The sequence below is a fragment of the Alosa sapidissima genome, chromosome 15 (genome assembly GCF_018492685.1).
Source record: "Alosa sapidissima isolate fAloSap1 chromosome 15, fAloSap1.pri, whole genome shotgun sequence".
In the NCBI taxonomy this organism is placed as follows: Eukaryota; Metazoa; Chordata; class Actinopteri; order Clupeiformes; family Clupeidae; genus Alosa; species Alosa sapidissima.
In genome coordinates this window covers 6,844,190-6,870,113 of record NC_055971.1, presented here as the reverse complement: position 1 = coordinate 6,870,113, position 25,924 = coordinate 6,844,190, and the positions used below count along the sequence as shown (strand labels likewise).

The 25,924-nt window shown below is 45.6% G+C and overlaps 3 protein-coding genes and 1 long non-coding RNA gene across 7 annotated transcripts in view; 1 reads left to right on the top strand and 3 right to left on the bottom strand.

The window, feature by feature from the left end:
• Nucleotides 1-2,261, bottom strand: part of zbbx (zinc finger, B-box domain containing) — a 49,056-nt gene extending 46,795 nt beyond the window's left edge. The window contains exons 1-2 of the mRNA XM_042064610.1: nucleotides 2,200-2,261; nucleotides 1,598-1,741 (exon numbers count right to left, since the gene is read on the bottom strand). Of these exons, the coding sequence (XP_041920544.1) occupies nucleotides 1,598-1,741; nucleotides 2,200-2,261 (206 nt within the window). The remainder of the gene's footprint in view (nucleotides 1-1,597; nucleotides 1,742-2,199) is intronic.
• Nucleotides 2,262-3,242: 981 nt separating this feature from the next.
• On the top strand, nucleotides 3,243-7,589 carry LOC121683548. The gene is made up of 3 exons (XR_006022822.1): nucleotides 3,243-3,464; nucleotides 3,685-3,866; nucleotides 7,454-7,589. It is a non-coding gene; the product is annotated as an uncharacterized LOC121683548 (long non-coding RNA).
• A 1,167-nt stretch (nucleotides 7,590-8,756) lies between these two features.
• LOC121683542 (serpin I2-like) lies at nucleotides 8,757-18,942 on the bottom strand. The gene is made up of 9 exons (XM_042063179.1): nucleotides 18,763-18,942; nucleotides 17,525-17,792; nucleotides 17,050-17,295; nucleotides 14,376-14,570; nucleotides 13,717-13,909; nucleotides 12,116-12,213; nucleotides 9,925-10,011; nucleotides 9,482-9,571; nucleotides 8,757-8,881 (listed from the first exon to the last, which is right to left on the bottom strand). Exons 1-9 carry the CDS (start codon nucleotides 18,928-18,930, stop codon nucleotides 8,805-8,807), a joined length of 1,422 nt encoding a protein of 473 aa, XP_041919113.1. The 5' UTR covers nucleotides 18,931-18,942; the 3' UTR covers nucleotides 8,757-8,804.
• A 441-nt stretch (nucleotides 18,943-19,383) lies between these two features.
• LOC121683541 (WD repeat-containing protein 49-like) overlaps nucleotides 19,384-25,924 on the bottom strand; it is a 21,749-nt gene continuing 15,208 nt past the window's right edge. For 2 of the 4 annotated variants that reach the window (XM_042063176.1, XM_042063177.1), the window contains 9 exons: nucleotides 25,384-25,482; nucleotides 25,117-25,281; nucleotides 24,725-24,912; nucleotides 23,616-23,813; nucleotides 23,009-23,211; nucleotides 20,976-21,103; nucleotides 20,419-20,571; nucleotides 20,012-20,147; nucleotides 19,384-19,777 (listed from right to left, as the gene is read on the bottom strand). In XM_042063176.1, coding sequence (XP_041919110.1) covers nucleotides 19,735-19,777; nucleotides 20,012-20,147; nucleotides 20,419-20,571; nucleotides 20,976-21,103; nucleotides 23,009-23,211; nucleotides 23,616-23,813; nucleotides 24,725-24,912; nucleotides 25,117-25,281; nucleotides 25,384-25,482 — 1,313 coding nt within the window. In that variant the 3' untranslated portion in view covers nucleotides 19,384-19,734. The other 2 variants (XR_006022820.1, XM_042063178.1) reach the window with 2 other exon arrangements.

Genomic DNA, 25,924 nt, shown 5'->3' with positions numbered 1-25,924 from the left:
AGTTCAAGAAAGACTGGAAAGGGCAGGACCCTGCATCTTTCATATATGAGAGTAAATGTTGATCCAATACAGCAACAGAGTCCATCTTATAGACTAGCGCATGCTGGTGAGATCCCAGAAAAAGCCATGCCACTGTTTTATTAATCTGCTTAGAACTCACAGAGGGCCACCCGATATTGATGTATGGGACTTTAATTGGATGTGCTGCATGTTGCCCAGGAAGAGAAAGACAACGGAAACCTCACATACATCTTTATCCCATTATCTTCTGAGCGCTACCCCCACCTTATGATGTATGATGTCCTAACAAACAGGAGAAACCCTGGGACAAAACACACAGCACGTTCCCCTAGTTCATTTCCCAACCCCGTCTCACCTAACCACTTCAGCTTCAGCTGTTTATTATGATCGAGCGATTGTGTATATTTGCGTGAGTGTCTGTATGGGGGGGGGGGTATATGAACAGAACCCATCCCCCAACCCGGAATCATGAGAGTATATACTGATGTACACCCCTGACCAAGCTCACACCATCACTTCCAGAGGCAGACAGCCCTGATAGGTCAAGCCTTGAGTGTATTACTGAAAAACAAGAGAAAACAATCAAATTAATAAGTTGTGAAATGTTTCCTTTTTTTTTTATCTCCTCCTGATGGAGAACTAATTTCCTGCCTCTTTCGGCTCACATGCCACTAATCTTAATTTGCTTCAGATAAAGAGCAAGAGAGAAAGAGAGAGAGGGAAAGAGAGAGAGAGGAAGAGAGAAAGGGAGGAACAAACAGAGCCAGGAATCTGAGCAAACGAAGGTGACTCAATTTCCTGAGACTCACTGGCTACGATGATTTCATCTGTCGAGCTCACACCCACCTACCTACTCCAACCCACTCCAACCCCCTATCCTCAAAAGTCATTCAAGAATCACCCCAAATTACCTTCACTGGTATAAACATTAAAAAGGTGCTCTCAGGACACAGCAAAACAGAGGAACACTATGGAGCTGCTTCAGGTTGTGTGTTTGTTTTCCCTCCACAATTCCTCTTCACGCTGAGCTTGCCTCTGCTCCTTTTTGAGCACTCTCCTTTATCTTTGGGTCAAACACCACACTCACTTAGATCTCCTCCCGCTCACCTACCCTCTGTGGGACTCCTCTCCTGCTGTCTCTCAGCCCAAAAACATTTCTCACTTTGCTCTCATCACACCCACTGCTCTTCTAGTTCAGCCTTTATGCAACCCCCACTAGCACCTGTGTTACCAAGGCTGCCTCCTTCACTAAACTACAGACGCTCTCTAAACAGTGTCTATGTCCTATGATCCTCTTTCTCAAGTGTACCTTTATGCATTTCATCTCTCTCTCTCTTTCTCTCTCAGAGTTTTTTCTCTCTCTCTCTTTCTCATTAGAGTTTACCTCTTCTTTTTTTCTGTCTCACTTTCTTTCAGCAAAGCTGCTTCTTTTCCTGTAGTGAATGGAGAGCTGAATCTTCACTAGCATGCAGTGGTCCCAGTCACTGGGTTGGGCTAGTTGGTTAACATACTGTGGTGGTATGATCTCCATGAACCCCCTCCCCTCCCCTTCCCATCCCTGTGCAGAGATACTCACTCTCTCTCCTCCTTCTCTCGGCTCATGCTCTCCCTGAGCTGCTGCAGCCTGCTCTCCATGGCCGTGCTCTCCTGGGCCAGCTGCACCGTCTCCATGCGCAGCTCCCGCAGGTTTCTGAGGGCACAGCGCCACATCTCCATTACTCTAACGGGCAGGCCACACTCCACAAACTGTGTCAAACAGTCCCGTGGCGGGAGCCAGAAGACCACCTGCCTCTCTGGGTTAGACAGCTGTACTTAGCACACACACACACACACACACACACACACACACATACACGGACTGCTGCCCACTGAGCCAATGAGGATGACAAAGAACAAAGATGACCTGATATCCCATGAGGTGGTGAGATGCACTAATTTGTGCTGACAAAGACGAATTCATTGCCTACTCCTATTACATGATAATAAATATAATGATGCTTTTGAGATCTCTGATCTCTAGAGAAGTGAAAGAGTCAGAGAAAATGAACGAAGATAAAAGCATTTCACATTTACAAATTGTAGTCGTTGCCAGCAGATTTCACCACACACACACACACACACACACACACACACAACTTTAAAATACTTTTAATAGACTTCAACAACGTTGTTACAAACCTTGTATTTAACTTCACAGACTTGGGCTTGTTAGGAAGGATCACAAAGTCGTTCAGATTCATGGTGTATCAATTGTGTTGTTTCCTCCTGTAAAAGATTGTCCAAATAATGTTACATGATGATCATGTTTGTAAGTTAACGTTATCCCATCTAGCAGACTAAGTTATAGAAGTGCTAGCAGTTTTGTCACCGATTCAAAAATCATGAATGAGGATGTTTGGCTGTCCAGATTGATATGACCTACTGTTAAACAATAATATGCAATGCTATAGTACAGTGGTTCTCAAATGGGGGTATGTGAGATTTTAAAATATACAAATAATTTGCAAAATATACAAATAAGTTGCAAAATATACATCATTTGCAATACATTTAGTCATGGATTATTACAATTTAAAAATGTTCAAAATAGTTTTTTTCCAAATGTTTGAATTTTGTAGGCCTAGGCGTTTATCAGTTTCAAAGTTTAATAAATTAGACACTGATGGCACAGTGCTCTGTTTTAAATCTTTTTTTTTTTCTCAACTAAAAATGCTTTGCGCTGGTTAGGGGGTAGGCTACATCACCGAAAAAAGGTTGAGAAACCACTGCCCTAGTTTATGTGTATGGCCGTCTGCGATATAGCCTATTTGAACGCAATCCAGACATCAAAAACGATGCTGATATGACTGTACGTACATGGCTGCGTCCTTAGGGAAGGAGAAGACAGAAAGGTGTCTGTTTATGCATCCAAAGTTTAGGCATTTTCGCGATTGAGTGATCAACATCGAAGTGGTAAGCAACGGTAACTTATTCTAGAGAACCTTCGGCTACCTAGTAGATCGCGTGCCAGTGGGTTACAAAAACAGACAGACAAGTGGCAAACAAAGTCGTTTTTCTCCTTAACTGTTATTTTAAAAAACGCCATGTCGGTCTCAGAATGTAAGGAACACATGTGAATTACAGAAAATGCATTAAAATGTCCAATCTCGAACTGTATAATTAAGGGCTGGGGCATAATCCGAGAAAAAAAATGATTTCTTCCATAGGGCCACAGTGTAAAGAATCTCTCGCTAGTCTCCTAAAAAGGCGTGGCGCTAGTGAACCCTACGTCATAGGGGAACAGGAAGAACCCTTCTGTGAATCGTCTCGCTTTATCAACCGTCTCTGATGATATCATTTCCAAAAATAGCTCGAGGTAGATTTTGACATGCAAGATCTTTTGGACATAATGTTGCTATCTGTAACGTTACACCGTGGGTTCCGGGCAAGTTAAAGTCATTAATGTAGGCTACTTTAAAGTTAACCCAATTTAACAATAATGGGCATATTAGATTAACGTTACCTATATTCTAGCAAGCTAATGATATGCTAGATTAAAACTTCATGTGAGCATAACATATTAGTAGAGTTGTAGAAGCAACCACAGCTAGCATGTTAGAGCCAATATGATTTTAAACGTTAAAAAATAAAAATACTTAACTGCACGCTGTTGCTTCTTTTCAGTTTTGCCAGCTGTAAACAAGGGGCACCTCTTTGTGTATCGTTTCTATAGAAACGTCAAGTCATGGAGAGTCTCGCGATAAAAGAAGAGAGTGGGTGTGCGGTGCGGAGCTGGTGCTGAAGATACTATCACTCTTTTCTGTCATACTAACGAAATGGAGGGATGAAGTGCAACAACATTATAGGTATTATTGTTCTGTAGTGCACCTTCAAATAGCAAACAGTTGGAAGCCTACACAGGCTGATATAACCATCTCTTCCCATTGAGAGGACCCTTTCCTTTAGCAGTCAGCAGGGAATCTATTATTTAATTATCACAGCACTGCAGCTATTTTACTCTGAATGTCTTGCAGTCATTAAGATCCTCATTAAAACCTATGAAAAACTAACTAAGTGATCAAAGCAGTCCAACGTGTTTAGTTGTTGAACATGTGCCGAGTTTGAACAATAGACTTATAGAAAATATGAATTAGGTTATAATGCAGAGTGCCATCATGTTGTTTAAATGTTTACAGCAAGGTCTGTTATCTTTAACAAACAAATTAAACCCTCTGGCAAAAATATTTTTTTAATAAATCAATCTGAATGGAAAGTAAATCAAAGCTGGGCCTGTCATATTATTTTCTAAAGCAGGGCATATGGTGCATCCAATTAATGCGAGTCCATGCCTTGGTGAGAGCAGCACTATTTGTGTGCACACATGACAGGTCTAATTTGGCACGCTTATAGGTGGCTATATGCAAGTAGGTGCTGCAGACAACCTGGCTGTGTCATTAATTCATTCATGTGAGTGTGGCACGTGCACGCCCTTGTCCCTCTACTGAGCAGAGGCGGGCCGGTGTCTCCCATAACAACAGCCCCTCATCTGTATTCCATGGAAATAGAACGTTTCAGATCTGCTATTGCAAAGGCATTCTTCCGGAGCTTGCGCCTCCACTTGTCCATCCATCTATCCCTTCTTCCATTCATCCATCGTTCCCCACCTACCTCCCACACTCCATCTCTCTCTCTCTTTCTTTCTTCCCTCTCTCTCCCTTTTTCTCCCTTTTTACTATGAGTATTGAGCACAGGACTGCATTGCCTCAGCAGGTGTATGTACCACCCAGCCCAGCTCTGTGTTATGGTTTCCTGCCTTGGTGTCTGTGCAGGGAGAACGCAGTTAGTGAGGGGCACCAAGCCCTCCGCCTCCCCTCGGCACGGCTACGACAGGGGTCACGCCAGGGTCATGTCCCACTGAAGCCTGTCTTTCTCACCCGCTGCTTAATCTCTGGCTGTTACCACAAGCCAACCTCCCAAAAAAAAGGAAAGAGGAAAGAAAAAGGAGGAAAAGAAAAAAAAAACAGAAAAGAATGCAATCCCATTCTGCAACTTTGGCTCCAGCCGGCGGTAAGACAGCCAGGCGTGTGGTAGAATACTGATGAGGAAGACACAGCATCCAAAGAGAAACAAGTAGGGAGAGAGAAAGAGAGAGAGAGGAGGGGAGAGAGAGAGAGATGAAGGGAGAGTGGTGTGTGTGTGGGATAAGACAAGAGGTATATACTGAGGGAGACAGGGGATGCATCAAGGAATCAGCCTGACAGGACAATGGCACGTAAAAAGATCAGACATGTAGGTCAGGGTCATTAATCCATTCAAGTGTCTTGGCTGTTGAAGTGGCCATCTGAAAAGTCGTTTGTTTGCCCAAAGTCTGCAGTGAGCATTAAGCAGGTATTAGACCTGCACTAATGGTCCAGCAACTGCAACAAGCTAACCACTAGCACACACAGGCATTTTTCACAAGTTCCATTATCACACTGACTTGTACATAGTAGCGTTACAAGTGATCCTGAACTTCCACATTTAACACACACTCCTATCTTTGTCGGCTGCACATATAGGGCCCTTGGGAGTGTTCATTAATGCATTTTCACTCGGCACCTATGCAATTAGGCTCCTCTACAGTCAACTGCCCCTCCACTAATGGGATTGTCTTCTCGACACTGCATGTTCCACCCATGGATGACGAACGGCTGGGCTTTTAATTACTAATGTATAAATCATGGCCATTGGCAGCAACCTCCGATCCCACTTTAACAATAGCCGGCCATGTTGCTGTGCGGTGCTGCATGCAAGACATAAAATCCCAACCTCTCAAACTTAATATACCAGAACAAATAAAAACACAGTGTCCATCAGAGTCAAGTCCGACACAGAGATGCCAGACAGATGGGGTCAGAGATTCCGACCTGTTCTGGCATGCATGTATCTGGGTGGTGGTGGTGGTGGTGGACGCCCGGGGTGAGACGTCTGTCAGAGAGTCATATTTATCAGTCTACCACCACTCACGGCGTTAGACACGGCGCTAGCCATATGAGTCTTCCTTCAGGGTGCTGTGAGGTCTCGGAGTAGGTCTTGACAGCAGGCATTTCACAAACACTTCAACTGGGCAAATCAAAATGGAAAAGGGTAACACGTTCAGGATGCAGGTTAAGAAAAAGACAAAAATACAAAGTGAGAGAAAGGTACCAGAGAGAGAAAGAAAGAGAAAGAGAGAGAAAAAAGTCTCCGGTAATCGGACAAGCGTGAAAGTTCCCGTGAAGAGGCTGTGGCAGTCGAGGACGACCACCCCGCAGCTGACCCTGAGCTCGGAGCAAACGGAAAAGTAAGACAGACGAGGCCTCTGAGGCTAGCCGCTGATAAGGCTGTCGGAGGTGTGTGCCACAGAAGAGCCTGGTGGCGAGGCGAAGAGCGAGGGGAGGAACTGCGTTCTTCAGTTCATTAGGTCGTCTCTCTCCTGCCCTCGCAATCCAGCTCCTCAGTGGCTCTCAGCAGCGACAGAGCAGGGAGGGTGAGGCAGAGGCCGTGACAAGAGGGCCACGCGGTCGCCTCACACCCCTTTAGCACCGAGACATCTGTTTATCTCTCTGTCCCTCTGTGTCTGTGAGTGTCCAGTACGGCGCTAACCCTCAGTAAATTTGAGTCTAGATGGGCACAGAGAGAGATTGAAAACAGAATTTAAATTGAGAAAGACAGAGAAAGAGAGATGAAGAGAAGGAGAGGGAGTGAGAGTTTATGTTAACTGTCTGACACGGTGACCTGCAAAGCTGTCACACCACATTTTGGTTCTGTGAGCCTGCCTCCATGAATTCTGATGGGCTTGCTGGAGATGGATACCTCTTGAGAGTCATTGAGACGACTGTCTGGGGGCCGCTATGAAAACAACACTGTCAGAGAAGTTGCATGCTGTTGTTTCCATTTCATTTGTTTTTCTGACTGAGTGGAGTGGTTAGAGACAACTAGATGTGCTGTTATCCAGATGTTATAATCCAGATTCCACGATCATGATTTTTTTTGTGTAGTACTTTAACTGTGAGTAAACCAGTATTAAATTCATAGATATTATTCAACAACATATAGAAAAGGCCTCAACACTTATCGTACCACACTCGTCTGTCTAATAGTTTTGGATGAGTAGCTTTAACAAACAGGATGACCATTCTAGACACAGCCTATGACTCTTTATTGTCTGTAGCCCTGCACTGCCATCTACAGGTGGCTTTCTGAACATGTGGAGATCCACCCATCATTCAGAAAGGGTCATTGGCATACAGGACTTCACCTGAGAAAAAGAACACTCTGGTGTGAAATGATTATCATCGGACCTCTGCGTGAATGAAAAGCATATTGACTTGCTTTTTTTTTGCGCAACATGCAATTTGTTGTTTGATGTTGGCTCTTTGTAAAAGTCATAGGATTTCCTGAAGCTTATGTTTCTTTTTCGCCTTTGCAACAGATTACAGCCTTTCCCCATCTCAATGCAGCATGAAGATCAGTATGAGGGCAGCGATGGTCCAGCAAGGGCTGCTTACAGGTGATAAGAGGGGAATATCACATCCCTCGCTGTAATACTGATTCCACCAGCACCAGAGGCTGTGCGACTGCACATTCTAAACACCACTTTTGTAGTGCATTTTATTTTTAAAGGCTCCTGCAGGCAGATCAGTGCATCAGCAAATATGGATAATCAATAATAACAGTGGGGGGACCATCTCAGATTAATGCTTCTCATCCTCACCTGCCTTATCATCATCTTCAGCGGCCTTAATCGTCATCAGCATCAGCGGCGCCGTCGTCATGGTTATCACCGCGGCTGGGTTACGAAGGCTTATGCTCTAACTTGAATCATTGGCTGAATCTCGCTGTAATCGCTCCTCATAATCTCCTTATGATAATCATTTAAATCCCTTCAAATGATTCACGGCTCAGACCCACAGCAATGTACCTACAGGAAAAAAAAAAGGACTAGTGCTGATGAAACATTAGCCCCACTCTTAAGTTTGCCAGTGCACTGCTACTGATGCTGTGGCTAGATTTAATTAGGAGCCTGGGTGCGAGCTCATTTATCCAGCGCGCCTCTGTAAACAAGCCCGCTGCTTATTAAAGCATGACGCGGCAAAACACCGGCCTACCACCTGTGGTTTTTAATCACAATGATATTAAACCACCCACTCGCCACAATCATGGATGATTTCTGCCTCGATGCGTCCAAAAATATCCCCCTATTATCACCACCCCTTTGAGTTTCTGATCACAGCTCGTGGCCCTTCAGTGGCTTACCACCGGTACCCCCCTCCTTCCATACACGCCGTTCTCATTCTCTCCCTCCCTCTCTCTTTCTCTCTCTCTATTTCTATTTCTCTTTCTCTCTCTCTCCCTCTCCCTCTCCCTCTCTTCCCCCCTGACAGTGGCCGGCCTTCACCGCCACCCTGCCATTTCTGACACCGCAGCACTTTTCCTCAAAACTCTGGGCTCTGATTAAACAGCAGCTTAAGAAACCTGCTTAATTTCATGGAAGAACACACAGAGAGGCCAGGAGATGGGCTGATTAGCACAGACAACTGCGGCATTATTAATAAAAGAAGAGGGGTGGGAGGAGGTGAAGAGGTAGATGGCAGGGAAAAGGCAGAGTGTGGGGGAGCTGGAAAAGTGAGACTACAGTAAAAAAAAAAAGAGAAAAGAACAGAGAGAAACCAAGAAATGGAGAATTCAAAGCCTTTCAGTTATGCAAACACACACTTTTTCTTTCCCGGGCGTTTTGCGGGTAAGTGTTTTTTAATGTGGGTCGTTAGAGTTATTAGTGGGCCTCAGAGGGCCTGCGCGTCACGTCCTCTGGTCTCCATCAGCTCCGGCTGCAGCACGCGGCCAACAAACAGCAGGGCTCCTGCGGGGGACACAAATAAACGTTTGTATGCATAACCCTCAGCCCACCACACCACACCGCATCGCGCCCACGCCCGCCAAGACCCGCTCAGGGAGAAATTGCACGAGGCAGGATAGAAGAGCGGATGTTATATATATGGACATGTCTATAGGCACAGCTGTCATAATGCATTCTGGAGCCACACTGGCGAGCGAGAGAGGAGAGAGAAGAGAGAGAGGAGAGAGAGAAGAGAGAGAAGAGAGAGAGGAGAGAAGGGAGAGAGAGAGGAGAGAGAGAGAGGAGAGAGGGGAGAGGGAGAAAGGGCTGGGAATGTGGGAAGAGTCACGGAGCTCCTGAATGATGCAAGGTGCCAGGGCCACGCAGACAAATGACTGATATCCCCAGTGGGGAACGTGGGGCTTTTGGGCGCCAACTGAATTTGTGTCATTGCAGGAAATGCGCAACAAATATATTACATTCCAAATGGTGTAAGGCAGGTCAATCATGTTATGTTTATGTGGTTATGCTCAATATAGCAACAATGTATTCTTCAGTGTTGTGTGCGTGCGTACGTGCGTGCGTGCGTGCATGCGATACAGGTATGGCAATAAGGTGCATTACCTGTAAGCCTGTGTCGTATAAGGAAGAGAAAGGGATGGTCAGCCAAAAAGCGATGACCCTGTAAGCTCATGATGACCGCTGCTGCACCACCTAGAAATCAGAAATCCGTGGACACACACACACACACACAAAGAAACAAACACAAATGTCCATGGAGATGCAGAATACCACATACACACACACACAGATGTGCACACACATACACACACATATACACACACAGAGGCAGAATCAATCACAGAAACTATGACAAGTCATCATCCAGCCATCATCTATCTCTGTCTCCTTCAAACGTCAAAGTGATGAAAGCCATCTGGTCAGAGTGGACAATACATCACTTGGAAAAGGAAGCAGGTGTGTGTGTGTGCGTGTGTGTGTGTGTGTGTGTGTGTGTCCTACGGGAGGATCACTTACAGGAAGCCTCCTGTCTGATCTAATCTCACCTGTAGCGGCTGCTGCCTCGCTCCCCTCCTCATTGACCTCAATAAAGGTGCTCTGGACAGCCTTTGAGATGTGCAATTGGCCGGCCTCTGCAGGACGACACAGAGACGGGAGAAAACAGAGAGCCAAAATCAAACAGAAATAGAGAGAGAGAGAGCGGGGGAGGGAGAGAGGCAGTGTGAGAGAGAGCGAGAGAGAGCAAGTGGGAGAAAGCAATCAAAAGGGAATGAAGTTGTACATGATGCACTCGCAGACAGTGAGTGGGAGCTGAGACAATGGCTACTGGCTTGCTTTGGTCACTAAGTGAAGTGACTGGACTCAGCCACAGCTCTAACAAGGAGCTAAAGTTTCTCTCACTTCCTCCTTCAATCCCTGCTTCTCTCTCTCTCTCTCTCTCTCTCTCTGAATGTCTCTGTCTTGGTCCAGTGGAGTCAGGCACTTTGAGCTTTGGTCAAACACAGTGATCAAAACAAAACTCCTCTAGAGGGTCATAACAACTGAGCCCTACAAAGACTTGTTATTGAGGGGCATCTTGTGTGTGAGTGTGTGTGAAGAAAGTGCTTTTTGGACACCTGCATGCATGATTGTGTGTGTGTGTGTGTGTGTGTGTGTGTGTGTGTGTGTGTGTGTGTGTATCTGTTCTCTTTCTACTCATATAATGAGACCCATGAGCTGATTTACCACAGCAGACCCAGAGGTTTAACATAGCCATCACATCATTAGACCTGACAAACACACAAACACACACACACACACACACACACACACACACACACACACTCTTTCTCTCCCCCTCTCTTCACTCTCTGTGTGTGCATAGAGCAGCACTAATGAGGCAAAGTCTTTGTTGTGGGCCCAGTCCTCTGATATGGCAGTGGACTGACCACCCTGAGCCACCAGGCACACTGATGTACATTAACAGTGACAGGCCAGGGCAAGGGGACGCACTCCAACACCAGCATGCAAATTCACTAAACAGCACGCTTGCTCTCCCACTCTCCTGCACTCTGAGTGTGTGTGTGTGTCTATGTGTGTGTGTGTGTGTGTGTGCGAGAGAGACCATTTAAGCATACAACAATATGCATTTTAGAAAATGTATTCTCTCTGTGAGTGTGTGTGTGTGTGTGTGTGTGTGTGTGTGTCTGTCAAAAGTTAGGTGTTATGAAATTACTTATGTCCATAATACAAGCACACATAAAAGGACATTTCAGAAACTCTATGTATTCTGTGTGTGTGTGTGTGTGTGTGTGTGTGTGTGTGTGTGTGTGCATATGAGCATGTGCAGGTGTAAATCTCCCACTTGTTAACAGAGGGGAGCGTCATCTGAATTTACGGCACAACGGCCCTCTCCTCTGAGGCCGCTCGTAACCCGGCTCATTAGAATGCGTCGCATATGCATCTTCATCCCGTTAACGTGAGCGGGAGGAGGTTAGTGGCCAAACAAGATTAAGATGGAGGCGGACACTAAAGACATGTAAATAAGGGGGGAGTGATGGATGTGGGGTATCTATTGTGTTACCTCTGGGTGGAGCACACAGCCGCCTCCTCTGAACAAGCGGTTTGGTTTTGATTTCTTTTTTTTTTCCCCAAGTTTATTTATTAATTTCAAGACAAAAAATACAAAAGCAGTTAAGAATATATGTATAAAAATAAATGTCAATTTTTTTGCTTACATACACAAAATAAAATAAACAACAACAAAACAAATCAAACCAAAACACAACACAACCCTCCACAGTCAGTAATGAGGATTAAATACAAAAACACAGACACATAAACGAAATAGGTAGTTACCCCAACAGAGCATATAATACAACAAATTGCTAGGTCAAGGCCAGTCTAGACTTAGTCAGGAATATGTGAGAAACTAGTACTCTCAAAATAAAGAAAAAATGGGCCCCATACCTTCCAAAATTTTTGAGAAGAACTCCTGGTAGAAAGTCTGACTTTGTCCAATTGAAGGAAATAAAGAACATCTGCCAACCAGCATGCATGACAAGGGGGAGTTCTTAACTTCCATTTAGTTAAAATTATTCTTGCTAATAAGGTAACAAAGGCAATAACATCTCTATTAGAGTGTGATAGGGAAGGTACATGGTTTTGATTTCTCTCCTCAGGAAGTCTCTGCTCTCTGGGAGCACACCTGACCCCCCCCCCTCCAAAGGGGCGCACCTGTGAGGTGTAAGGGCTCACCTGACATTCCGGAGAGGTCACAGCCAGGCTCAAACAGCTCGGTGATGTTCAAGGATCGAAGAGCCTTCTCCAGGTCCACTCTCTGGCTCATCTGAAACCTAGAGGAGAGAAGCCAAATGAAAGTCATTAGAAAGTGAAGGCATTCTGCCCTCTCGCTGTAGTCGAGTAATTATCTGTTTCCCAAGACGCATGTCGTCATGCCAGACTTCAATGTTTTGAAAACTCTTTGAGTCTGGCAGTGGTGCACACAGCCCACTGAGCGCACTTTTGAGAGATCTCCTTTGACGTCTGCTATTTTTCATTTTTCGTTTCATCACCAGAGAAGACAAAGATTGCGCGAGCACATCCTCCACACCCTCCACACACACACACACACACACACACACACACACACACACACACACACGGCCCATCTTCTCCCTCTTGTCCGTCCACATTGAGACATTTAGCTGCTGAGTTGAGAAGCTCTTCTGACACTTCTGTCTCCCCTGTCTGCGCAACACTCCCACACACACACACACAGAGAGAGAGAGAGAGAGAGAGAGAAAGAGAGAGAGAGACACACACACACACAGAGAGAGAGAAAGAGAGAGAGAGAGAGAGAGAGAGAGAGAGAGAAAGAGAGAGAGAGAGAGACACACACACACAGAGAGAGAGAAAGAGAGAGAGAGAGAGAGAGCACACACACAGAGAGAGAGAGACACACACACACACACACACAGAGAGAAAGAGAGAGAGAGAGAGAGAGAGAGAGAGCTCCTCAGTCAGCTCCTGAATGAGTTTGAACTCAGATTGGATTTGCTCGCTCGGTCGCTATGTGTGCATCTTCACAAACGCGCTGGTGTTTGAGCGCAGGCCATCCGGGAGGCTCCAGAGCCTTATTGTGAAGATGAGACGCCCGACTGTTTTGTGAAGGGGGGGCTGAGAAAGTCTCTGATCACATTACTGCTCCTCCGATGTGCCCACGACAAGAAGCGAGGAAAAAAAACACCTCTTTAACGTTCTGCTTTAAGCTCTTCGCTTTCTTAGTCATCTCTCGTTCTTATTCTGCTGACACTTTCTCTTACCCATTTCCTCATGACATTTGCTTTTCGCTTTTTCTCCTTCTGTGTTGTTTTACCCAGATTCACCTTCATTTGACCCGTGCAGTAACTTACTTAACAAAGTTATTACTTCACAAAGGGACATTTAATGATCCACAGGTCCTGCTTACAGAATTATAATTGGCTAGTGGCTAGAACAGGAGAGTATTAACACTATAACTCACAATGTATTGGTTATAGCCTCTTGTTTTATATCAGTCTTTCTCGCCCTCTCATGTGTCTACTAAAGATTTAGTTTGTGTTCATGTGAATGCATATCTTTGGGTATGCACATGGGATATGTACTGTATGCAGGAGTGTGTGTGTGTGTGTGTGTGTGTGTGTGTGTGTGTGTGTGTGTGTGTGTGTGTGTGTGTGTGTGTGTGTGTGCGCGCACGTGTGTAAATACATTCTTGTGTGTGTGCGTGTGTGAATACATGCTTGTGTGTGTGCATGTGTGCATGTGTGTGTGTGTGTGTGTGTGTGTGTGTGTGTGTGTGTGCATGCATTTGACTAAACCTGGGTAAGTGAACCTCCACCTCCTCCTGCTGTGTTTGGGCCATCCACGTGTTGAGCAGCTCCTGGGTGAGGTCTCTCTCCAGCAGAGGTAGTCCCTCCACGGAGTCAGTCAGCAGCACGATGAAGCTGGCCTCCCCCTGGCCATACACCAGCTCCAGCAGCTGAACTTCACTCTCCCCATGAGAGAAGTAGCCTGCAGGGCAACACACACACACACACAGTCAGTACACATATCTGCCACTGCCCCCCTCATGGACACACATGCACATAGATAAGACAAATTGGGCCTTTGTTTGCTGGAACAAGTGAAGTCATTAAGAAGCAAAAATTAAATCCCATTCAACTAGCATATGGATGAAAACAAAGACTTTAGTGGTAATCAATTTGAAATTAAAAACACATTAGAACAATGCTGTGGTATTCTTTCCCCTGGCTTTCACAAATGGGAAATGGCAAACAGCTTCACAGCGAACAGCAATCTCACACAAACCATTTTGAATTACAATATGTCCTATCAATATTGTGGCCATGTGCTTCAATTGGTCCTGGGCATGCAGCTCCAGGCACGGAGACACAACTCTTCATTCCACCCTAACCCCACCCCTTCTCCACTGCATCTGGCCTCTGAGTTCCAAGCCACCTTTCTGGGGAGCACCCACCGATGTTGGCCTGGAGCTTGTGGTACATCATGGGGACGTTGGTGACAGAGCCATCCCTCTTGGTGAAGCCCCTCAGGGCCGTGTTCTCAGGGGGGAACTGGTGCTGCCAGGAGCCCTTAAAGTACACAGCGTTCGCCAAAGCCAGACGACTGAGCGGGCCAAAGTCATCGCTGGAGAACAGCTGCCAGATCTTACCTGGATCGGGGGAAGGAGAGAGAGAGGGAGAAGGAGAGAGGGAAAGGAAGAAAAAGGAGGGAGGAGGAGAGGCAGAGAGGAAGAATGGCGCACACTTAGCAATGAAGGGCATGAAAGGACAAAGCCATCATTTTTGTTAAAAGAAAAAGAAAGAAATGATCATTAGAGCTTATATGAGGTATATCGGCTGCATTAAAATCCCCCCAACTCCGTTCAGGGTAATAGACTGGAGGATTGGATGCAGGCGACTCAGAGTTGGCCTCATTTGGACTGCAATTCTGGCCTGCACGGAACAAACTTGGTTTTAGTCCAAGTGGTCAAATTACTACCATTTGGCTGATCAACAGACTCCAGTGATTAATGACACCCATCAAAAAGGCTTTTCAAAAACCATGGCATAGATTTAAATCTATTCTCAAATATACAGCATACTGCATACAGTACAGCCACCACTTTAATCCTGTTGTGAATTGTGGCTAAACTGTTTCTCAGACCGGTTTTAAAAAAAGCATGTATAACCCATAAATTCCTAACAATGTTTAAGTTTGATTAACTGGGGAAACAAGGAAAACAACTTGCTCTCTTCATTTTGTGTCAGTGCATTAGTCAGTGACATTTTTCAATTGTTGATATCCTCGGTTCCTTGATTTTTTTGGCCTTGTACTTTGTATGATGCCTTAAATCTGTCAAGATAAGTGAGTGAATGTGGATATGCACAACACTATTACTTGATTCATACCTTCTTCCAACACCCATGTATGCAGACATGGAAGGGCAAGGACACAACAGATATGAACTTTTACTGAGATCTCCATACTGCTTGCCGATTTATGGACAGAGGCCTACACCAACGGCTGTTTCAATATACAGAACGCTATTCATGAGATGTTTCTGATATTGTTCACATATCCTATTCCGGATTAGATTGTTTCATTACATTTTTGTCTCCCGAGTCTTTCTGTTAGAGCTAAATCATCTAACAGTGTGTGAGTGTTATCTAAAATTGCATTGGTGAGAAATATCACACCAATAGCCTACCTTTTTAAAAACACACATATTGTAATTATTGGGATATTTAGGTTCAGGTTCAGAAACAATTACACACAAACTGGTGTGTGTATATGGCAGTTCTAGAGATCTATCTATATGGTGAGCCTACATGTATATGGAGAGTGTTTCTAAGGCTACACCATCCCTCAGTTCTGATCAATTCTATAGTGTAATCTCTCAGCAAGACCACATCTAAATGCAGACCAAGATTTAATCAAATAAAATAAAATGTTCATCTCGGATAAAATGACTTCATAATAATAACAATAATAATGGCTTCTTATCAGTGCAGAGAAGCAGGCTGACTGTGCAGGCATTAGACTACTATCTTTGAAGTCTGGTTAATATTGTGACAGTGAGAGACACCATTAGGCAGCAGTAGGCGGAGACGTTTCAGCCCCGGTTACAAATCTCTGCGGATTTGAAATCTTATTTAGGCTAGTGGCTAAAATGAACCAACTAAGGAAGGCCTGCGAGACGAATCAGGGGACTGTTTTTTTCTTTTCTTTCAGAGCTGATGCTGTGGGAGATATATGGCTTTGTATGTCTTTCATCATCATTACAGAGCCTTTTTACAGAGATTTTCACCACTCAATCCCTTTAAGGAAAAACAAAGTTTATCATTTTGCCCTGTGAATCCTTCGGAGGGCTCGGAAATAAGTCAAAACAATAACTCATGAGTGAAAATGAGGAGCACTCTCTGTTTCATTTTCTTTATTTTTTGGGGGCTGAACATTTTTCATTATTGCTTTGTGTGCAGTTTTGTGTAAATGCATTTGTGCACACAAGACAAATAACTTTGCACTGTCGTAAATAGCAGCAGGAGCAGACACTAGGCTTGTTTAACGATATAACTCAATTTGAAATGCTAATACAAGCACTGGCTCAGGGGTGCACAGCAATGCTCCCTGTTCCTGGTAGCTTGGTCTTTGTATTTAGGAGGGGAGCAGCAAGCAATGCATTTATTATACACTGTGAATGAAATTAATTGGGAATTTGAACTGGAATCACTTGCTGTCGCTGATCTGAATTTCAAATGAGTTACAGTACTGTTTTGCCTTGTGAGTGTGCTGGGACTATTTCTGGATCACTGAGGCTTTACTGAGCATGTGCAGAATCACTCACATTAACGGTAATGAGCTCCTCTCTGGTCATTAGCATCTATCGTGACAATCATTTTAACATATCAGTACGAGCGAAAATGCACAGTTTGGGGGAAAAATACAGCCTAAACGACACTTTTAAATGTGACCCTGACACTTTAACATAATTGAAACAAAATGAAATGGACTGAGGAGGAAACGCTCGAGTCACATTGAATAGAGCTGAACTGGGTGGACTACTCAAGATTTGAAATGGGTTGATGCCACTTTTCAGCAAATTGTAATCTCTCTCTCTCTCTCTCTCTCTCTCTCTCCACAGTAATTACCATTGGTTTGGCTCTCCACCCATGTGTTAATGTCATGAGCAGCCATAGAGGGATGGGTGAAGTCCACATGCTGAGGGGAGGTATGGAGGTGCGCTCTGCTGCTCTGCAGGTAAGCCTCTTGGAGGGGGAACCCCTGCTGAAGGAACAGGGCACTGGCCATGGCCATGTGAAAAGCCTTCTCCTCACCACCTTCCTGTGGGGACACAATGGCCTCGGCCTCCCTCTGTAGAAGACGGAGGAATGTATCTAAGAAGAGACAGGCAGGCAGGCATGCACACACACACACACACACACACACACACACACACACACACACACACACACACACACACACACACACACACACACACACACACACACACACACACACACACATACAAACAAGTTAGAATCAGAGGTGAGACACATTGAAAAGCCTTTGCAGATTATGCATGTAAGCATTGGCTCAGGGACTGTTAGAAACACTGCTTCTTACCATTCTGGACATCATCTGGGTGCATTGCCTTCTTAAGCTGTTGGAGTGTGCTGCCCCCTGCCCCCAGCTGGACTTGAGCCAGCATCTGGATCACGCCAAGGGGGCACAGCACAGCATTATCATCAGGATCCTGGGCTGAGACTGCCCGGAAGAGTTTCAGCGCCAGAGGTGTGCTTACATCAGTGAGAGGGACTGAGGGCTCAGCGTTAGTCTGACCACTCAGGAACAGAAGCACCAATACGGACACCAGCATAGCTGCAATGGGCTCCTGAAAGTTTGATTTGGAGAAGAATCTGAGTTTGTGAGACTTGTCTGTAGACAATTTCTTTTTTTTTGTTGTTTTTCATGAATTGACTTTACAGACAAATCAGTTGTAGCAGATCCTTCACATCTGTTTAATGCCTCAGCACTAACAGGTGTGCATGGCAACAGTCACACAAGCTCATTAATGTAGCACCTCATCATCACCTCACTGTCACTTTTTCCTGTTGAGTTCATTAAAAATGTCAAGTTTGTTCTAAATTTGCTACTAAAATAGGTGGGACGTGAAAGCAAATGTCAAGAGGTTGTTATTGCAGTTATTTAAGCCCTCCATGTCGGTGCAGAGATTAAATGTAGACGGCCACTAATAACACCATCTCCCCCAGCTGTTTCCTTACAACAGCTAATGACTGAACGACAGCATACTGGTCTTGTTCAAAGAACATTTGTCAGTCTCACTGACTGAGCCTATTTTATCTCAATGTCCCCTCTTGAAAAACATCATAAACACCTGAAATGGTGCATGCAAAAACTACAACATTTTGGCTCAATTTGGTTTGGAGAAGAAGCCTTATGTGTGCTCCAGCAGATCTGATAGAGAAGATGGCCTGCATCGACTGCTTTTCTTTCAGGACAAAGGTTGAAAAGCAGTGAGTGAGTCATTAACAGCAGAGCTGTTAAGCACTGATTAATGCTGAACCTTTTAGACATTCTTTAGCGGACCATTCCCCCTTTTTCCAGTTCCCACTTGCCTTCTAGCACAGTTTGCATATTAGTCCATTTGTTTTCTGCCTGACCAAGGATCAATAGTTAGGAATCTAATTCACATCAAGGATTGAAAGCCATTCCCTTTAGCGCTGGCTAATATAGCACCATAGCCAACACAGCATATTGGAAATGAGATGGTACTGCTCATCAAGCTTGCTGTTAAATGAGGCGAGCAGAACAACCAGACAACTGAGGAGTGTTGTCCTTACCTTGAGGCAGGAGAATGCGCACAGGAGAGGCACACGTCCAGGCAAGGCGGCCCCCAGGGCTGCATGGCCACTCCTCAAGGCCAAACTGATAGCAGCGTTTGTAGGGATAGATACTGCAGCAGCTGCTGGGCCTGGCTTGCCAACACTCTCACCTGGATACACAAACATCGTACACACACACTCATACACACACACTCATACACTCCCACACACAGACACACCGACTAACTCTCCACAACAGAAATACACAGAAACACTCCCAACATATAAAGCATCACCTCTCTCTCTTTCCCTCTCTCTCTCACTCACTCACTCACACACACACACACACACACACACACACACACACACACACACACACACACACACACACACACACACACACACACACACACACACACACACACACACACACACACACACACACACACACACACACACACACACACACACACACACACACACACACAATAGCACTCAATCACAAGGAAATAACAATCACAAAGTGCAATTACGAAGAGGTAAGCTAGACCCACACTGCAATCATATTTTCCAGTAAAATGAAATGGCATATCTTCTTATTACACACACTAAGTCCTAAAAAATGTCTGTCGGCACATTTTATTTGAAAACATTTTTATTAAGGCAAATACAATGTATTCCAGTAGTTTACATATTGAATACTGAATGGATGGCATCTCCTCATATTGTTTAGATATGAAAAACAGAAATACAATGCAGTGAAATTGCCAGTGAAAATGCAAACCAAACAAATGATACTCACAGAGTTTTAACTACAATTACATTTATATGCATAAATACTTTGATATTCAGACATCATACAGTTCATTCTCAAAGACAATGTGGCTGTGTGCATGTTTGTTCATCTGTGCATATGCGGTGTGTGTGTGTGTGTGTGTGTGTGTGTGTGTTAGCACAAAATGTGTACAAGAAAACTGTCTGGAGGAATCTTTATTTGGTTTTGAAGGTTCCTGTGAAGCTCGGTTTAAATTTCCTGCACAAAAGGAGAAAAATAACAGCCGACATATTAGGTCAAATCAACATTCACTCCCACTTAACAAGAGAAATACTAACTGACTCAACATCTTGCAAACAAATCATACAAAAGCAAGAGATGTTTCTGATTCAGTCCAACAGACGTGACTCACCACATGGAACAGATGGGCTCTGAAGGAGAGAGTGAAGGGAAAGTGACCATCCAGAGTGAAGATGAGCAGAAGTGACTCACCTGCCATGTCCCTGGCCAGCAGTCCTCTTCCCCCCTCGGGCTACCTGTGACCTGCCCAGCAAGCCAGAGCCCTCCACTCTCTGCAGCACCTCCTTAGGGAAAAGGCTCCTCTCATCAAAGGATGCCTTCAGTGTTGCTGTTGACACACACACACACACACACACACACACACACACAGGCCCGCACACACGCACACACACACACAAAAGCACACAAATACACACACTGTCGGTGGATATGTGAAAGTAGCCACACATTACGTATATGGGTCTGTCACATTCACTTCTGATGGCAAACATGTGAGGAGTGAGTGTGTGTGTGTGTGTGTGTGTGTGTGTGTGTGTGAGAGAGAGAGAGAGAGAGAGAGAGAGAGAGCAAGCAAGACGGGTCATAGAGTAATGGCTCACTTTCTTTGGGAGGAGAAAGAGGAGGAGGGGGTGGGGTTGGGGTCGTGCTGTCCCACATGCGGCCGAAGTACAGGTGAGGGTTGGCCACAAAGTCCGGCTTGTCCAGACCCTGCACTGACTGCAGCTCCCCAAGTGTCAGCTCACTGAATGGACCTGCGTGGGGGAGAGGCAGTGTCTCAAACAGCCTACTTGCACACTTCAGTTTAAATATATAGTGCAGATATTGGGACAATACTAACCATCTAAAAGTGGGCATAACTCAAGTAAGCACTCAGTGCACACTAGCAGTGAACTGACGGAAGTATGCGGTTTGAGACACAGCCACTGTGTGAGAAGAGAGAGATGCTGGGGGTGCTGTAGCGACAAAGCTAAACTATTGCTCCCAGCTCAACTTTCCCTGGGACTCCATTCACAAAGAGAATATCTGTCTGGTTGTAGCAGACAAGGACAAAACTTGAAAGAGCCAGATGATGTTCAGCCTGTACTGCGACTGCGACAGACACACTGGAAGTGTCGCAGACCAAAGCTCTGCCCACGTCGGCAGATCAGAGACTCACCCGCAGACGCGGAGGATCTGTTGTTGGCGTGCGGTCTCCTCTCGGCCTCCTTGAGGCCATGCCTCGGCTCCGAGCCTCTCCCCGGAACGCGGCGACTCTCAACAGCCACGCTGGTCTCCCTGGGTTCCCTTGCAGACGGGGAAATAATGATCGTCATCATCTCCCACCGTGAGGCAGGGAAGAAAACAGGCACCAAATTAGACTGATGCTCCGCCAATGGGAATGACGTCTGATGTCAAACCATCGCAAAGAGGCATTTATCTGATTGTGCTGCACCATCTGAAGATGTGGGAGAACCAAATGTAATGGGATCAGAGGTCTTCTTGTTCTCTGATAATTGCACCATGGTGGGGAACTAGGGAACACTCGGTGCAGAGAGTTTTGTTCCGACAAAGTGATTAGCATGTGAACTTTTAAACTCTGTGTTTTGAGTCAGAGCGGGAGGGTGATGGTGCACCCAGTTGGCCCCGGGTCTTCCAGCCGCAGTCGCCCCCACTGCGCCCCCTTGATCCGCTTCTCAGCCCTCGGCTGTGCTGCCTCGGAGGCACAATCACTGTCAACATGACACAGGTACCAGTCAGCAGTGTGGATCGCAGGGTACCACTGTCACCATCTATGCACTATTTGCTGTATGTGTGTGTGTATGTGTGTGTGTGTGTGGGTGTGTGTGTGTATGTATGTATGTATGTATGTGTGTGTGCGTGTGTGTGTGTGTGTGTGTGTGTCTGTATCTGTATGTGTGTGTGTGTGTCTGTATCTGTATCTGTATCTGTATCTGTATGTGTGTATGTGTGTGTGTGTGTGTGTGTGTGTGTGTGTGTGTGTGTGCAAGCATGCGTGCCTACGATTCCATGTGTTTTTTTTGTGTGTCTGCTTCACTGCATCTGATTATTTCTACTTGACATACACCAAAACATTTCTATCCCAACTTTTTAGAGTTCCCATACACCATAGCAAAGGACCCAATGCACAAATTATACTTTGACATTTAGGGGTCCTGGTTTTCCGCTGTACATGTCGTGTTCCCACGGTGCTAAGCCTATTTAGTCCTCCCTTTGGGGACTCCGTCTTAAACAAGACCCCTCTAAACCCCTCTGTAGGTTGCTGAAAGTAGTTGTATACTGAAACCTACTCTTTTCAAGTTCCAGAGTCTGTGAAGAGGACTATGGACTTGTACTGTCCTCGGTCCTCTGAAGTCTCTTGAATCTTGTGAGGTTGCCCCCAGGATCAGAGTTGTGACTTTTACCCAGAAAATATCACCACTGGCAGAGCCATTAGTGTTAGGTCCGTAGTAAAAGCTTAATATATGAATCTGCTCCCTGGTCCAAAGATCCAGGAAGGTGTACTTCTAAGTCAAATCATTTGATGAGAGCCTCCATCGCAAACTCACACAGGAAACAGTGGAGGTCTGATCTGAAATCAGTTACTTGAACCTGAGATACAGAGTAGTCTATCAAATACTGACCTCCTGTAAGTAATTAGAATTCTCTGAGCTCTGACTCAACCCTTTCAATGTTTCACCTCAGGTAATTCATCTATCGTTTATATTTATTTATGTTTGATAAGTTACATCTCAATTATTCCTGATCCTGATTTCACTTTGATCTGCTATCATCTAGATCTTTGTGTGATGGGTGCTGTGAAGAGTGGCTATGAGCTGTGAAGTTTAACTGGTGTTGCAGTGGTATTGCGAGAGCATTAGAACCCTCTCGTCGATTTATTCTGTGCGTGTGAAGCAGCCGTAATGGATTTCTGAGGTAATTATGTGATAAAGGCTCTCGTGTGGAAAGAGCCCTTCTGCTGGCATTTACCCACCAGCTGCCTGTTTACACCCAAACATGAGAGGGCTGAGCCCCACAGTCCCGTCTGTTTGGGAGGGAAACCAAGTGTTGGGGAATGTAGGATAAATATCCATATGTCTAATTCAGACGTGCCCACAGACCATCCACCACCATAGGCAACATGGTGTTATGCCCCTTCTACAAGTGTTACCTGATTATATTACACGTAAACAGCCGTGTTGTAGAACTTACTGGCTGTGATCTTTCTCTTCTGCTAGAGTGGTGTCTTCAGCCGAGGGAGCGGAGTGTTGGGAGGCTGAGCCTTGGTCACTGTGATGCCCTTGAGACCCTTGAGGAGTGAGGGGGGACTCGGCCATCTCACCTTCCGCGAGCTCTCCGTCCTGCACCTCCATTGGGGGGGTGCAGTCTGTTCCGCCAAGGCGCCAGTGCTCCTCCTAATGGTGGCAGTGAGGACAGCAGGAGACAGATGGTGCTGTGATCTGAAGCTGACAGCAGCTACTAGATTCTCCATGGCCTCAGGTTAGACACTAAGACATAACTCACCTGTGAGAGATAGCCCTAGGCCAACACAGGCAAAAGCACTTTTTGGACTTGTCTTTAACTAGGTCTCTGAGTTTCAATATCTGGAAAAGTTTAGCTCTTTGAAATTTCTTCTTTAAGAGAGAGACAAAGAAGAAGCATCCTCTAACTTCTCTGAAACAACTGGCAGATGCAGACAATGTATCTCATATTTTAAAAGAAACCTTTGGTCTTTTTGCTAATGAAACACATCTGTTATTTACTTGCTATCATGTTGTTGTTGTTGTTGTTGTTGTTGTGGTCGTCTGTTTTTACTCACCTGTCCAAATATCCCCACACAGTGTCCTGGAAGGTAGGTTAAAGCCACAGTGTAGTCTGTAGATGTGGACAGGAGAAAGAGTTGGTCGCCATGGACACAGGTCTCCAGGTGTGTGACACAGTCCGTGTGGGGCCGGAGGCTGGACAGGAGAGTGGGGGCTCGTCTGAGTACTCCGTCACTGGACTGAAGGCAGTAGTCCTGAGATCAATAGAACCACATGAGACTAATCTGTTCAGTGGTATTGTCTATGTCCTGGCCACATGACTGACCGACTGCAAATAAGAGTGTCGGTGCACAAGTTCATCAATCAGAGGCAATGTATAGACTCTTGGTCATGTGGCCACATCTGCTAGCCTTTATTGGCACAATGTGAAGGATTTTACAAGCTACGTACATCATTTTCCATTTCTTTGTCCGCTGTTTACGATTTATCTGTCCCAGCCTTGTTCCCATCTGATTTCAATGTGCTGCCGTACGTGTACTCAGTTATGAGAAAACAAACATCACTTGACGTGATCCTTTTCAGACAAGGCATGCCAATTCATAACCGAGTCTATTTGGCAATTAAAGCAAACAAACAGTCTGTCTACGACGTAAATGTGAGACACCAAATTATCCTGAGTGAATGAGGTGGTAAAATGGAGAACGAGAATCCAATCCATCCTCATCGAGACGCCCGTTTATTTTGAGGAAAGCTATGGGGAATTGACAAACACCCGGCGTTCGCCTCATCAATCACCTGCTTGTGTTGTCAGGCTTGCTTTGTCTCTCAAGGACACTAGAGCGCCTCCAGTGCTGACAGTCAACAGGAGGAATATCACACGAGAAATAAAACTCACCCCTGTCACAGGGCTGGTGATACATCTTTGTGGCTCACGAGGCCAGACATGTGAATTGAATGACAATGTGGTATTTCATCAAAAACATCTAGAATGTTCTTACACACACCCAGAGGGGTCTCCATAATTAAGTGCTAATGATGAAAATGAATTTCCCACTTGGACTGGCAGGGGTCCAGAGCATCACACCATAAAAGCCTGCAGATAAAGTAAATCAGAGCATGTGTGTCCATGCTGCTCCCTGATATTGTCTCTCTTCTTCAGACTCACCTGTAAATCCCAGACTTTCATTCCTCCATGCACGTCTGCGGTCACCAGATACCGCCCACTCCCGTCCACTGTCAGAATGATGGAGCCTGACCTTTTATGGGCGACAAACTCGGCCACCAGGATGCAGTGGGCAGTGTTCCAGAACCTCACCAGGCCTGACATCCCACACGAAACCAGGTCAGCACCACCTAGGAACGATGGCCAAGCAAGCATCAACAAAATCAAGAGAAATCAAAAAATTCCCCTACAAATTGGTCTAGAGCTTTTTAGCCATGACAACTTATTTATCATATTGTGCCAAGCCAAACAACAACTGACTCTGTCCTCTTCTCTTGGCCAACATTCAGAATAATATGCCGAGAGTTGACCTCAAACTGATGAAGTCATTATACCTGCAGTAATGACTCCCTTTTGACGCTCCAGGAAGAAGAGCCTAGTGATGGCCTGGCATTCCTCCGGTCCATCCTGTCCAGCAGGTGGCAGTGATGAGACAGAGGTAGCAGGGGACTGCCCATGGTCTGCAGCTGCTGACTGGTCAACCTTAAGCAGCGCCCAATCTGCACAGCAGCACAACCTCCTTTACACAAGTCTGATCAATAGCTGTAAAGTGTCACGTAGTGTTAGCCTAGCGCACAGCGCTGACTGTGAGCAGCTCCAACCTGATTTGGATCGGACGCTCTGCTGGCCATCTGCTCGCAGTTTGCGCAGTGCGTTCTCTGTGCTGTTATTCCACACTATGATCTCGCCGTCGTAGCTGCCTGAAAACAGAGAGAGCTCAAAGTTACTCCGCAAGGTCCTCTGCGCTGGCCCCAGTCCCAACTCGGCCCAGCCCAGCCCAGACAGGCCTGAAATGACAATGAGGAAGACTAATGTCTCAGAACTTCTATCTCAGGGTCTTGGATGTGGGAAAATGAGAGGCAGAGGCAGCACTGCATTATTCATGTGCCCAGTGGCCACACTTATCCAAGGTTCTTCACACACCGCCTGGCCGCACACACTCTCTCTCTCTCTCTCTCTCGTTTTCCTCTTTACCCCACTCTCTCTCCATCTCTAATCTCTCTCTCTCTCTTTCTCTCTCTCGCTCTCTCTCTTTTCCACTTCCTCTTTTTCCAGTGACTCAGTGTGAAGCAGTAATGAAGGCGACTAACAAAGGTGAGCCCAAACTGCTGCGGGGCGTAGTCATAGCCATGTCCTGTGAAG

Coding starts and splice junctions, on each gene's coding strand:
- LOC121683542 (XM_042063179.1), bottom strand. CDS start 18,930: ATGTTTGTGTATCCAGGTGAGAGTGTTGGCAAGCCAGGCCCAGCAGCT. Junction 17,296..17,524: donor CCCAGATGATGTCCAGAATG/GTAAGAAGCAGT, acceptor GTCTCTTCTTAG/ATACATTCCTCCGTCTTCTA. Junction 12,214..13,716: donor GTGGAGGTTCACTTACCCAG/GTTTAGTCAAAT, acceptor TCTCTCCTCTAG/GTTTCAGATGAGCCAGAGAG.